This window comes from Schistocerca cancellata, chromosome 3, assembly GCF_023864275.1.
Source record: "Schistocerca cancellata isolate TAMUIC-IGC-003103 chromosome 3, iqSchCanc2.1, whole genome shotgun sequence".
Taxonomy (NCBI): Eukaryota; Metazoa; Arthropoda; class Insecta; order Orthoptera; family Acrididae; genus Schistocerca; species Schistocerca cancellata.
Window position 1 is genome coordinate 494494626 of NC_064628.1, and position 15695 is coordinate 494510320.

Genomic DNA, 15695 nt, shown 5'->3' on the forward strand with positions numbered 1-15695 from the left:
TTGTCCCAGGCTCTTACATAATGGGATTGTGTAATTAAAGAGGCTGTAGAAATAAGAATGCGTGAGAAGAGCTTCAACCGTGACAGTGCATATAATGTTAGCTGTGCACGGAAGCGAGCTGTCGATGCAGACAAGAACCAGCGAGATACATTCATCGCAAAGTTTACGCTACGACGGGAGCGTTGGCGCCACCAGCGCAGACGCTGACACCATCTGTGACAGCAATGCGTAATTACCGACTAATCAGAACCCATGTATGGGCTATGCAAGGCCGCCACAGGAGCAGTTTTGAGAGTCAGTTGCTTCTGATGAAGACGATGGAGGTAACCGTCGAAACCTCGAGGTTTTACTGTGAATTAACGCGGCAAGAAGTCCGAGAATATTTTATACATTAGATAGGCTTACTGCAACTGGGACCGTGCACCAGGAACCACGACTGATGAACTGGATTAGACGTTTAGTAATATCTACTGTTGTGCAAAGCATAAGTACCAACGTAACTTTCGCATGGTGTGTTACTGCCAAATAACATATAGCTCAATTAAACTAGGACCATACACAGAAATAACTGCTACAATATAGTACAGAATGGAACTAGAAACAAACACACAATGAGACTAACATAAATGAATCTTTTATTTAAAGACAAAGTCACGCCGATTCAGGACGGTCCCCTGGACATTACAAAAGGCTGAGCATGGTTCTTAATAGAGTGTGTGATCACAAAGGACGGCTGTGCATCCTCTGCAACGTGCTCTCATGCTGGCTGTAATATTTGAAAGGAGTTGTGATACGGCGTTTCCTTCCTCCGCCAGCGCGGACTGGATGGTCGTTGGTGCTCGATGGGATTTACGCCGGGGGAACGGGCAGGTCAGTGCTTTCGCCGAGTATCCTCTCGTTCCAAGAGCTGCTCCACCTCTGCTGTTGGATCCGGTCGCGCATTTTCATCCATGAAAATGGCGTGACGGCCCAATTCGCCCCTGAAAAGACGCATGTGGGAAAGGAGTACAGTGTTACTATAACGTTGACCTGTGAGTGTACCATCTTCAAAGATTCTCTCAGCACACCCGTGCGACATAATGCCTCCCCACACCACAACAATTGGGCCAACAAAGCGAATATGTTCGACAATGTTCCTGGGTGTATTACATGTTTCCACTTCACGCCATAGGTTGTACGTCAAGGACTGTTGAACATGATCGTTTTGGTGGTCCATGTGCTATGTTGTGGGAATGTATAATGTTGGGAGGACGTACTGACCTCCAAATCTCTGAACGTGGCACTCTCACTGGTACACATTATTGTGACTCTGTCTTCCATAAGCATGTGCGTCTTTTCAGGGTTGCATTCGGCCCTGGCTTCATTTTTATGGATGAAAATGCGCAACCGAATCGAACAACGGAGGTGGAGGTACTCGTGGAACATGAGGATATGGGGCGAGTGGACTGATTTGCCCGTTCGCCCGACTTAAATCCAATCGAGCACGCGTGGGATGCATATTACAGCATATCCACATATTACAGCATATCCACATGCACCACCACTCAGCGGTTGTTAATCGCGCTGACGGAGAAATGGAACGCTCTACCACAAGAACTCCTCACCAACCTTGTGGAGTCTAATTATTGTCTTTGAATAAATATGGTATATCTGTTCACCTCATTACTTTCACTTACCTTCTCTACTGCAGTGTAGCAGTCCTTTCTATTTTTGGTCCTAGTTTCATATAGCTACGTTACTTGTCAGTGACGCATCATGCAGAAGTTACTTTCGTCATTAAGTTTTGCACGCCAATGTACAGGCTTCGATGTAACAGATGCTGCTCTAGTATGATGCACTTCTCATACATTTTCGTAAAATCGAGGTTCAAAGTCTTAATAACGTGTTGAATACAACACGAAAACGCCAGCAGTCGAGCAACGGCGCCAAGTGCAACCGGCGGAGGCGGTAGAATAGTGCAATTTGCTCGTACAGCATTCGAGGGATGCAATTTTCTTTTTATTTACTAATCTTATCCGAACACTTGAATCGCTGCAATGAATCACGTTTCTTCAGAAAGGGACTATGATAATATCAATGATAGTTAATATGGAACATTCCTGCAGAGGTATAATCGTGATATAATAAAATAAACATTATGTATCAATGCGTGCACACGATGATTCATTATTCTGTTTAGATTATACCTACCCGGCACCGTACAGTAACGATTAAACGATTATCAGTATTATTATTATTTCTTTCTTTTCTCAGACGTTATGTCTGGTCAAAAATGGAAAGTGACGCGGACCTTGATCAAGCGTGACTTCCTTTTAACTGTACGGTATATGTTATATTGCATTTAGGAACTTTCTGGTAATTGAACATGTATCAATAATTACGGATTTCTGTAGTTGTATGTCTAAGTTTGGATGTAGCTGTATTGCATTGATGTACTGGTGGATATTGTGTGGTATGACTCCTTTAGTTGATAGTATAATTGATATAGTGTCAACTTTATCCTGATGCCACATGTCCCTGACTTCCTCAGCCAGTTGGATTTATTTGTCAATTTTTTTCTCCTGTTTTCTTTTGTATATTTGTTGTGTTGGGTATGGATATTTCGATTAGTTGTGTTAATTTCTTCTTTTTATTGGTGAGTATGATGTCAGGTTTGTTATGTGGTGTTGTTTTATCTGTTATAATGGTTCTGTTCCAGTATAATTTTTATTCATCATTCTCCAGTACATTTTGTGGTGCATACTTGTATGTGGGAACGTGTTGTTTTATAAGTTTATGTTGTAAGGCAAGCTGTTGATGTATTATTTTTGCTACATTGTCATGTCTTCTGGGGTATTCTGTATTTGCTAGTATTGTACATCCGCTTGTGATGTGATCTACTGTTTCTATTTGTTGTTTGCAAAGTCTGCATTTATCTGTTGTGGTATTGGGATATTAAATAATATGCTTGCTGTAATATCTGGTGTTTATTGTTTGATCCTGTATTGCAATCATGAATCCTTCCGTCTCACTGTATATATTGCCTTTTCTTAGACATGTGTTGGGTGCCTCTTGATCGATGTGTGGCTGTGTTAGATGATACGGGTGCTTGCCATGTAGTGTTTCCTTTTTCCAATTTACTTTCTTCGTATCTGCTGATGTTCTGTGATCTAACGGGTTGTAGAAGTGGTTATGAAATTGCAGTGGTGTAGCCGATGTATTGATACGAGTGATTGCTTTGTGTATTTTGCTAGTTTCTCCTCGTTCTAGAAAGAATTTTCTTAAATTGTCTACTTGTCCATAATGTAGGTTTTTTATGTCGATAAATCCCCTTCCTCGTTCCCTTCTGCTTAATGTGAATCTTTCTGTTGCTGAATGTATGTGATGTATTCTATATTAGTGGCATTGTGATCGTGTAAGTGTATTGGTTGCTTCTAGGTCTGTGTTACTCCATTTCACTACTCCAAATGAGTAGGTCAATACTGGTATAGCATAAGTATTTATAGCTTTTGTCTTGTTTTTTGCTGTCAATTCTGTTTTCAGTATTTTTGTCAGTCTCTGTCTATATTTTTCTTTTAGTTCTTCTTTAATATTTGTATTATCTATTCCTTTTTTTGTCTGTATCCTAGATATTTATAGGCATCTGTTTTTTCCATCGCTTCTAATCAGTTGCTGTGGTTATCCCATATATAATCTTCTTCTTTAGTGTGTTTTCCCTTGACTATGCTATTTTTCTTACATTTGTCTGTTCCTAAAACCATATTTATATCATTGCTGAATACTTCTGTTATCTTTAGTAATTGGTTGAGTTGTTGATTTGTTGCTGCCAGTAGTTTTAGATCATCCATGTATAGCAAATGTGTGATTTTGTGTGGGTATGTTCCAGTAATATTGTATCCATAATTCGTGTTATTTAGCATGTTGGATAGTGGGTTCAGAGCAAGGCAGAACCAGAAAGGACTTAATGAGTCTCCTTGGTATATTCCACACTCAATCTGTAGTGGCTGTGATGTGATATTATTTGAATTTGTTTGGATATTAAGTGTGGTTTTCCAATTTTTCATTACTATGTGTAGGAACTGTATCAATTTAGGATTTACTTTGTATATTTCCAATATCTGTAGTAACCATGAGTGGGGTACACTATCAAAAGCTTTTTGGTAATCAATGTATGCGTAGTGTAGCGACCTTTGTTTAGTTTTAGCTTGGTATGTCACCTCTGTATCTATTATTAGTTGCTCATTACATCCTCGTGCTCCTTTGCAACAGCCTTTTTGTTCTTAATTTATTATTTTGTTCTGTGTTGTATGGGTTATTAATTTCTGTGTAATGACTGAAGTTAATATTTTGTATATTGTTGGTAGGCATGTTATGGGGCGATATTTAGCTGGGTTTGCTGTGTCTGCTTGATCTTTAGGTTTCAGATAAGTTATTCCATGTGTATGGGTCTGCAATGTAACTGTTAAATAATTTAGTTAGATGTGAATGTGTTGAGGTGAACTTCTTTAGCCAGAATTTTGCTATTTTATCTTTTCCAGGGGCTTTCCAATTGTGAGTAGAATTAATTGCTTGGGTGACTTCATGTTGCAAAATTATCACTTCAGGCATCTGCGGTATCATCTTGTATGTGTCTGTTTCTGCTTGTATCCACCGTGCATACCTGTTATGATGTACCGGGTTTGACCACATGTTGCTCCAGAAGTGTTCCATGTCTGTTATGCTTGGTGGATTGTTTATTTTAATGTGTGTGTTATCTATTGTCTGGTAAAATCTCTTTTGGTTTGTGTTGAATGTTCGGTTTTGTTTCCTTCTATTTTCACTTTTTTTGTATGTTCTAAGTCGTTTGGCCAATGCTTGCAATTTCCGCTTCTTTTCATCTAATTGCTCTATCGCTTCTTGTTGTGAGATTTTACCTAACCTTTTTCGGTTTTTTTTCCTGACATTTCATTTCTTATAAATTGTGTTAGCTGTCCGATGTCTTTTCTCAGTTTTTCTATTCTGATCTGTAGCCTGTGTTGCCATGCTGGTTTTGTGGGTTTCTTCTGTGTGTTGGTTGGTTCTGATCTCTGCCTAGTGTGTATATTTAGTGTAGTGAGTGCTCCTATATAAACCAGTAGTTGTAACTCTTCCATAGTTGTGTTTTATTTTGTTGTGTATGATTGTGTTGATAGTTTTTAGTGTTGTTTTGACTTGTGGGTTATTTAGCGGTCTATGCGAGAATGGTCTAATGTCTGTATTTGTGTCTTTGTATTCTATATATGTCAGCTGAAATTTCTCTTCTATATCTAACATGTGTGTCTCTTCGTGTTCTATTTGTGCTTGTTCTGGTGGCTGTCTTAAGATTTCGTTTTCCTCTGATTGTGTAATTGATGCGTGTTGGTCTTTGTTTGTTTGCTCTGGGATGTTTGAATCCATTACTGTCTTTTCTTCTTCTTCTGATTGCACATTATTTTGTTCCAGTATTTGTTGTACTTGTTGTTTGATGTTTTCTAATTCTGACTGGGGTATCTTGTTATTTTTGATTATTAAACGGATCTGATCAGCTAGTCGTTGTTCTGTTAAAATTTTTAATTCTGGGTATCTGGTAATAAATGTTGTGTATACTTGTGATCTGTATCCAGTTGTGTTGGTTCCTAGGTTTGTTGCTTGGTAATAACGGAACATGAGGTGTCGATTAACTTCATCTGACCATCTCATCCTCTGTCTTTGTTTTCCTTCTCGGGTGGTTGCAGGAAGCATATCCTGCAAAACACCTCTATTTGGATTTAAATCATTTTCCAGTTGGCTAGCAGTGTCGTTACCATTGTGGGCGGGCATAGGGTTCAAGCGTCGTCCCCGACCATGACGGCGCTTGTCCGAGGCTTCTTTAGTTCTGTCCTGAACCAAGTAATCACACTAAAAGGGGGGTTAGCCCTATTAGTGGTTTGTTCTTTTCGTCGCCTTTTACGACTGGCAGATCATACCGGAGGCCTATTCTTTTCCCGGGCCTCCACGGGGTTTATTATTATTATTATTATTATTATTGTATGCCTTAACTGGTTGCTGTAACACGGCTGTTGGGCGGCTTGCGCTCTCGTGTGATGTTCAACAAGCTCGTAAAATTTGAAACCCGATTTCACAAAAACACATCATACTACAGCAGCGTTTGTAATATCCAGCCATCTACTACGGACGTGCCACCTGTTGGTTGTATGCTTCCCAGTTCAGCCTGGCGAGGACAACTGAGGAGATAGAATGAAACTGTCACTCTGCAACGGAGTGTCCGCGGATATGAAATTTCCCGGCATATTAAAACTGTGCGCCAGAGTGCGACTTGAACTCGGGACCTTTGCCTTTTACGGGCAAGGGCTCTACCAACTGAGCTACCGAAGCACGATCCACGACTCCTCCTCACAGCTTCACTTCCGCCAGTACCTCGTCTCCTTCCTTCCAAACTTCACAGAAGTTCTGCAGCGAACCTTGCAGGACACAATAGTAGCATTCGTGAATGCAGCATCCGTCCCCCCCCCCTCACTCTCTCTCTCTCTCTCTCTCTCTCTCTCTCTCTCTCTCTCTCTCTCTCTCTTTCTCTCTCATACATATATATAATGTTCAAAGTGGCCTCCGTTCTCGCTTCCCACGCCCGGGTTTCCGGGTTCGATTCCCGACGGGGTCAGGGATTTTCTCTGCCTCGTGATGACTGGGTGTTGTGTGATGTCCTTAGGTTAGTTAGGTTTAAGTAGTTCTAAGTTCTAGAGGACTGATGACCATAGATGTTAAGTCCCATAGTGCTCAGAGCCATTTGAACCATCAAAGTGGCCTCCATAGGATACAGTGCACGTGTTCATACTTCACATCATGGATTGCCGCTCTCTTTCGCATTTTCTAGCCTTCCTCTAAATTGCGTCACAGGTGTCATGAACACACTGTTGAAGGGTCTGCACTTCAGAAATTGGTTCAGCATACACAACGATTTCAGACGCCCCCAGAGGTAAAAACCCATGGGTTTAAGACCGGGGATCTGGCAGGCCATGTTACACGGCCTCCGCTTCCTATCCAACATCCGGCGAAGATGTCATTGAGGTGTCGATGAACTGTAAAGTGGAAGTGGGGTGGTGCTCCATCATACAGAAACCAGGTGACCTGTCGTAACGCCAAAGGTAGAGTATTCCGCAGGAAGTGAGTACATTCCTCAGTCAAGGCACTGTGGGATAATAACTAGTCCAATTACATGGTCGCCAAGAATTCCTGCCCACACATTCATGCTGAACCGATGCTGATGCGATACCTCAACCATTCCCCGAGAATTGTTTGTACCCGACAGGTGACGATTAGGCAGATTGATGACGCCAGTTCGGGTAAAAGTTCCTTCGTCGGTAAAGAGGATTCACTGCAGAAATCTCATCATTGTGATGGTCTGGTCTAAAACAATCAACAAAATCCTGCCCTTAGAGGGAGATCTGCTGCTGATAATCCTTGTACCCTATGCAGGCGTTAGGTATAGTAACGGTTGCCATGCAGGATACACATAATCGTAATTTCGCTTACATCATATTGGCTGACCGCTTGCCTGGAGCTTGTACTAGGGTTCGTCTGAATATCCTGTAGAACCTGGTCCTCCAAATCTTGTGTACACATAGTCCACCGCTTCCCTGCACGTTCGTCTGCCTGAAAGGACCCATGTCTACATCTACATCTACATCCATACTCCGCAAGCAATCTGACGGTGCGTGGCGGAGGGTACCTTGAGTACCCCTAACGGTTCTCACTTCTATTCCAGTCTCTTATTGTTCGTGGAAAGAAGGATTGTCGGTATGCCTCTGTGTGGGCTCTAATCTCTCTGATTTTATCCTCATGGTCTCTTCGCGAGATATACGTAGGAGGGAGCAATATACTGCTTGACTCGTCGGTGAAGGTATGTTCTCGAAACTTCAACAAAAGCCCGTACCTAGCTACTGAGCGTCTCTCCTGCAGAGTCTTCCACTGGAGTTTATCTATCATCTCCGTAACACTTTCGCGATTACTAAATAATCCTGTAACGAAGCGCGGTGCTCTCCGTTGGATCTTCTCTATCTCTTCTATCAACCCTATCTGGTACGGATCCCACATTGCTGAGCAGTATTCAAGCAGTGGGCGAACAAGCGTACTGTAACCTACTTCCTTTGTTTTCGGATTGCATTTCCTTAGGATCCTTCCAATGAATCTCAGTCTGGCATCTGCTTTACCAACGATCAACTTTATATGATCATTCCATTTTAAATCACTCCTAATGCGTACTCCCAGATAATTTATGGAATTAACTGCTTCCAGATGCTGACCTGCTATTTTGTAGCTAAATGATAAGGGATCTATCTTTCTATGTATCCGCAGCATATTACACTTGTCCACATTGATATTCAATTGCCATTCCCTGCACCATGCGTCAATTCGCTGCAGATCCTCCTGCATTTCAGTACAATTTTCCATTGTTACAACCTCTCGATATACCACAGCATCATCCGCAAAAAGCCTCAGTGAACTTCCGATGTCATCCACAAGGTCATTTATGTATATTGTGAACAGCAACGGTCCCACGGCACTCCCCTGCGGCACACCTGAAATCTCTCTTACACACAGAAACGCCCAAAAAGGGCTTGAAATGTTCTGTGGTGTGGTTCGTGTTTGTCAGGATGCTTGTTTTGCTATAACCATGCTGTCTCTCGACCGCTTCCATCTGCTTGGCCGTACACAGACCCACCAGCCTGTTCCCAACATGATTATCGGACCATTCTGCTGCGTTCAGTAAGTTGCGTCTATCACACAGCCTGCAACACACAAGGGACACCCGCCACGTGGCTAGAGGAACTTTCATTCGTCAACGCCATCTACCGTGGCAATGATGCATTTCCGGACACATGTTCATAGGGCCTTTTTTCCTAGATTTCCAGTCAGGAATCTGCCCCTGCAGTTTGTCGGTTTTGTCCCTTTCTCTCCAAACCAACCATTCCATCTGTATGATGGATTGGTTAGTTTGGCGAATCTCAGGAACTGCTTTAAGGATCTTGATCCGGTTTTCACTAATACAGATGTGTCTGATTCACGAGGAAGGTATTTGCATGTAATTTGTAAATATTACGTACAAATTTTCTGAATTATGACGAATTGAAGTTCAGTTGTGAAAACGAAGCCATTACCACATAGCGATCAGATGCTATATATAACTGGAGAGAGGAGCAGTGCCTCGAGAACGCAGCAAACGGTATACAGTTGATTAAATGTATTCGCAATTGCAAATATGGACAAAAGTCAGCTGTAGAATGGGATGAGGAGAATGGACTTTGTGGCGAACCGTGACGCGAACCCATATTTCCCGCTTAACGCGACCGTCGCCTTACCATTTGGGTCTGGCCCTGAGTCGTCCGCGAATTGCCCAACTTCCGTATGTCGTCAACCATGTGTCGACAGCCTGTACTCGTACATCCATTTTGTATATTTCCTTACAGGCGAGAAATGTTACGTGAAAGTAGCTTGTCCAGTATCGGCGGATAAATATTATATTGCAATGCCTGCGTTATTCCTAATACGAGGCGGAGCGGAGCTACTTTGGACATGCATGTTGTAGTAGACTGGTGGTACAGTATGTAGCTGTCAATCGAAAAGTTGTGTAATCGAATCGCCGCTGAGTCACATTTTTCACGCTTCCTTTCCTTTGAACGTAGCATTAACCTCTCAGTGATGGTGGAGATTCGCCAGAAACGAAACGTGGCTCGGGTTCCTTGTCACCCTTTTGGATAACTGGTTAGGGACATGGAAGTCGCCTAAGTGACACTCAATTGATTATAGTCGTTTCAGAACTGCTGCGTAGCGAAAAAACTGTGTTTTTCATTTATTTATGCATTAAGTGAAAAGCAGTGTGGGATGAAGCTTTACTTCGTTTGTATAAAGTAAGTTTAGGAGCAGAGCAGCAGATGACTCAGCTTTCAACTTTCTGCTTTCCTCGAGTCAAACATAGATGTGAACCAGATTCTGTGCATGGTGGGGTGAAAGATATTATTTGTTTGGACACTTTCAAATTATGCAGAAGACTGGTAAACTAATCTCCACTGTCGAGAAAGAGATTTAGATCTATTAAACATAATAAAGACATGGACACGATCTTCATGAATGGGACTCAAAATTTCTTGCGAATGAATACACAACTCAGGGTGTCCCACATAAAACTGGTACGCCTCACGTACCGGTTAATCATCTCTAGTCGAACTGCTTGTGAAGTGACAGCAGTGTCACGAAAGTTGGCTAGACTGCATTTTATCGGAAAGTTGAGTGCAGTCGTGTGTTTGTGCGTCATTTGTTCTGAGAAGTTCGTACTGTTGCTGCAGAAATGGGGGCAGTTTGCATTAGAACATGGATTTGATATTGTGGAGTGTTACATAAAAGACAGGTTCCATCAAGGTATGTAAGGAAATGTTTCGAGCGAAGAATCCTGGTAGGAAACTCCCCACGAACAGTACTATTCATGATTTGTACATGACATCTGCGGGCTGTAGGATCCGTTTAAAATGTGCAGAGGAATTGACCACCGACAGTGAGGACCCCTGAAACTATAGATACAATTCGCATGGACATTACGGAAAGTCCCCACAAATCAGCAAGGAGGCTATCACAGCATGTTGGTGTATCTCATACATCGTGTACTAAAAGATACGAAATTAAAAGCTTGTGTGAGTGTGGTGCAAGAGTTGAAATTTGAGTATCAAGAAAAAAAGCGTTCATTATTGCAACTGGCTGTTAACATCAATTGCTATCGGTTACTTGAGTCCTTGGTTTACGTCATGTCAGATGATGCTTGGTTTCATTTGTCAGGTTATGTAAACTCCCAGACTTGCAGATACTGGTCACAGGAAATCTATGTATTCTGCATGAAGAACCTATCCACTCAGAAAAGACAGGTGTTTAGTGTGTATTGTCTGTCATGCGCGTTATTGGCCTCGTATTTTTCAGTTAAAGGTAAAACAGTGCCAAATATCATAGGTCTTTCACTCTTTCTATGCACATTTAACAGATACGAAGAAACTGTATGTACTATACCAACAAGATGGAACAGCCGCTCACACAGCCCATCACCGACGTGTTCCCTGAAGCCAAAATACTTCTACATACAGTTGTGGGACGCGTGTCGAATATGACGACAGTTTCAGACTACCAATTTCTGTTTCCCTCAGATTACCATTGGCAGTGCACACCCTTATTTTACTGCAATGAGTCATTCAACTTTGAATACGTAATAAATATGATCAACAATGAAATGACAACCAATACATCATCAGACTGTGATGTGAGACTTATAATATGAAATAATTAAATCTTTTGAGAATCAGTCGTTTGAGAATAACCACATAGCGAAAAAACATGTTAATCCAAAATGTGTGGTATTTATTTTTTACGCATCAAGTAAAACGTTTTCCGAAAAAGTACTTCAGCAACTTTGTTTCATTTCTGTATAGTCCGTTCTTTCAGCAGCGTGGTAGATGACTCAACTTTCAGCTTTCTGCTTTCCTTGAATCAAGCTAGATGTGGACACCATTTCTTGCGTAGCACGGTGAAGAAGTCTCCCATAGGCCTCTTTAGTCGAGGGGCACTAGGGCCTTAATCGTCACACCACGAGTGGTGTCGCTAGCTTTCAGAGATTTCGGTGCCTTGTGTCTCCCAGGCAGTGGCGACAGCCTATTAGCCAACGGCAACTGGCGGCGCCACGGATTCACTAGCTGGCGCGCCTGGTAACAGCTCTGTCCGCTTGTAGTTGCCCAAGACCGTCACGGGACATCGTGATACATTGAGCCTATTATCTGTGGACACTAGTGGCGCCACTTCTCCCCGATGGACCAGCGTGCGCATACGATAAGTCACTCGAGCACGTACTCCCATCCCCACAGTCCCTCAGTAATTTGTTGCTACAGTACTGCGAACTTCGCGGTTGTTGCTGTACGATACCACATTGCCATTTTTTAATCAGTGTATAAATATGGAAACAGCAAATAAGGTCATTCGAGATGCGAGGGAAATGAATAATGTTCAAAACTAGAATAAATACAGAAGACCGAATTTAAGAGATTGAAAGGAAACCTGCAACCTTTGATGTCATGACAAAAGCATACTCTGAGAAAACAGACAAGTTAAGTTCTGTCGAATAATATACATTGTATGTTTTCTCATTTTCCTACCATTTCGGCTATTTTTTAAAATAGAAGAATGAAGAGAATCTTCATACGACGTCATTCTCTCAACTAATTATTTATCAGATAAGAAGTGAGCTATTATTAAAAAGTAGCGCCACAAGTTTCCTGAAGTCCTCGAAGGTGTCCTTTAAGTTTTGGAAATAGATGAAAATCGGATGGGAGCAAGCCGGGACTTTGTTGTGGATGATAGATGACAGTGAACACAAGGTGTATTGTTGCGGATGTCGCAGCGCTCATGTGTGGTCTGGCGTTATAATGCTGAAGGAGTGAGTGCTCCATGTGCTGGTGAACTGTTCGTATTCGAAACACGATTACAGCATACTGTTTCTCAAGCACCGACAGTTACGTTACACAACGCCATCTTACACGCTCTGCCCTCTAGCGGTAGAGGGTTGCAAATTTGTAGACTGTTAATAATGTTTGTTTTATTTAGAAAGCTTAAAGAACTTTCACATAGCCGGCCGGGGTGGCCGAGCGGTTCTAGACGCTAGAGTCTGGAACCGCGCGACCACTACGGTCGCAGGTTCGAATCCTGCCTCGGGCATGGGTGTATGTGATGTCCTTATGTTAGTTAGGTTTAAGTAGTTCTAAGTTCTAGGGGACTGATGACCTCAGAAGTTACGTCCCATAGGTGCTCAGAGCAATTTTGAACTTTCACATAAAAAAATCGGAGCATTACTTTTCAGCACGCTCTTGTAGTTCCATTCGGTGGCTTCAAAGTTTATAAATCACACTTTCAACTTCAAACTTCGTGACGCAAATAGCTTTACTGGTCTATGTATTTCGATAATTTATCCACGCTGATGGTGGCTGAGGTCCGTGGCTACGCGTTAAATGAAGTGAAAATCAGACAACGTGTAATACATTTCGCCAAGAGACGTTTCGGGGTTTGGCCTTTCTCCATTTGGCTTAATACATTTATATCTTCGTTAATTCAAACGTTTTTATCGACTGCATTTTGAACACCGAAGTCACCGTGTGCAAAATAAACATTCGTTTAGCCACCACGTTTCCTGTGTTGCATATTTACATTTAATTAACATGCAGGGCGGGAAGTGTGGGGGCTAAAAATTGTAGGAGGAGACGAAGACTCGAATACAGTAAACAGGTTCACATGGAAGCAGACTGCAGTAGCCATGATTAGACACGTACAGGATAGAGTAACGTGGACAGCTGCATCAAATCCGGCCTCGGAGTGAAAAACAACACAGCAAAAACATCAGTAACCATAGTAGTACGATACACTTTTATTCTATAACTTGCAGCTCTTTCATGCGCACCAAGAGCGAGAAAAGGAGCTACAAGTTACATAATAAAAATGATTGCACTCAACTATTAGTTAAAAGTTAGTATGCAGGTCGGGAACGTAATAGCTACACGTCTGTGAACAGGGAAACTGAATGCTGTAAAAAAAAAAAATAAATAAAGAAAACATTTGTCGTAGCGAAAAACGCTTGTTGGCGGAAATGAAGCTGTGTAAGAAGTGGCTAGGCTAGTTGCTGTATCTGTTAAAGTAACTAGAAGTTTCACATTGACTCTTTGTTTTTGGTTGTGGCAACACGTCAGTTGTCCAGTTACCTCTATGAATGCGTGCGTCTTGCGTGCCCGCTTTGGCTATTGTAGGAAACAAGAAAATTACTGCCGCTCGATTATTCATTCATTCTCACCGACAGATACATTCACTCAGTCGAGAAAGTACGTTCAGCTTATGTAAAAGGAATATGTGTAATTTCTTCCAGGCCGAAAATAAGAGTGTGACGCATGTGCCACTATGATTGCATTCCAGTGCGCTCCGCATCGTTGCCTCGAAACCTGTGTTCTCTGTTGCCCTGTTGACCGTTTCCTGGGCCAGTGATGTCTCGCTGCTGTCGTATCGGTCAGGACCAATGTTGTTATACACGTTGCGCGCTCAGTGGTCAGTCACCGTACGTTGGCGTATATGCGACGGCAGTCGTGTCCGTGCTTATCAACAGAACTCGCGTGCCGGGGACAAGGTCGACGCGGGGAAAGTCCGCCTTGCCACAGACGCAACATGTGCTGCTGCGCACCAGCCACGGACGATTCGTCATCAGGTACTGTCTGTCTGTCTCTCCTCGACCAACACCACCGGCTTGCTGCTAACGTAAGTCCGTTTCACTTGACCAGAAGGAATGTGTCGACCAGAGCACCTTCGTGCGTACTGAATCTGGTGTGTGAACTGGTCAGTAAGACAATAGTCCGGAAGAGTCTGGCCATTTTGCACGCCGAATACACAGCGAGTCAACGACGTGTGCTTGATCGTTATGGCCCCCGGATTGTATAACGCGTGCTACCGAATATGGCTGAAGTTGCAACTGCGATCCCAGAACACGTGATTTGGAGTCCGCAGCTCTTGGTGTAGTGGCTAGCGCTGCTGCCTCTGGATCACTAGGTCCCGGGTTCGATTGCCGGCCGGGTTGGTGATTTTCTGTAGGTGTTTGTGTTGTCATCATTTCATCATCACCATTCGTGACAGTGGCTAGATTGGACTGTGTAAAAATTGTGACTCTGTGCGGGCGCTGATGACCGCGCGCAGTTAAGTATCCCACAAACCGCACATCATCGTTTGACTTGGACATTTTATGATGTTAAGGATGCCATTTGCGAAGAATATAGAAGTGAACACTGATTTAAGAGGTGCTTGGTTAATGGACTTACCCTGCAATTGACTGTCCCAGATGCCTAAAGTAGCGTAAGAAATTTGATATCGAGGAAGCAGATCTTGTTGACTTACATACTTTACAAACCACCGCACTGTGAAACAGAATGCTTAACATGGTACCTCATATTAGGGTTTCTTTCCGTTACAGTCGCGTTAGGATCGCGAGAAGAATGACGTTAAACGCCTTTCTGCACCTGCAATTAATCTTGTCTTTGCGGTTCTTATCGGAGACACACTCAAGATTCTTCGCTTAACGTTAGATCTCGAAACACTATAAGTGGGCTTTCGCGGAATAATAGATGTCTATCTTAAAGCGTCTGCCAGTTAGGTTTTTCAGCGTTTCCGTGTAGCTGTCCCGTGAGTCGAACATGACTGTTTGTGCCGCCCTTTGTATACGTTAAGTATCCCTATTGAGGATAGCGTATGTCTCATAGTGCATTCTTGGTTGAATGGTCTCATTGTGACTGGCTTAAAATTGTACGTACAGCACTTAATTTCTTTTCTAGGCAGTTACTTTCATGTTCCATAGATCATTTTGCACGATGTAACGTAATGATGGGCAACGAGTCATTTTACATTCACATCGCAAATTAACTCGTAAATATAGCTACATTAAGCACATTTATATGATTCTTTTTCCTTTCTTTTTTAATATACAGATGCGAGTTAGTAATTCATAGCCACCACATTTTATCCATAACAGAAATTGTTCTACAGAATAGGAGTTGTCTGCGAGGAACTTTTTCAGTTCGCTTTCAAATTTTACTTTGCTGTCTGTCAGACATTTTATATCATTGGGTAAGTCAACAAAAATTCTAGTTGCATCATTGTACACCCCTTTT

At 42.4% G+C, this 15695-nt stretch overlaps 1 protein-coding gene across 2 annotated transcripts in view; it reads left to right on the forward strand.

Annotated features, from left to right (window-relative positions):
• The window catches only part of LOC126175262 (cyclin-dependent kinase 14), a 174577-nt gene that overhangs the window by 83719 nt on the left and 75163 nt on the right, over positions 1 to 15695 (forward strand). The window contains exon 1 of one of the 2 annotated variants that reach the window (XM_049921903.1): positions 14191 to 14245. The exons of the other annotated variant lie outside the window; for it this stretch is intronic. Coding sequence (XP_049777860.1) covers positions 14206 to 14245 — 40 coding nt within the window. The 5' untranslated portion in view covers positions 14191 to 14205. Of the gene's footprint in view, positions 1 to 14190; positions 14246 to 15695 lie in introns of those variants that run through there. 2 annotated transcript variants of the gene reach the window in all.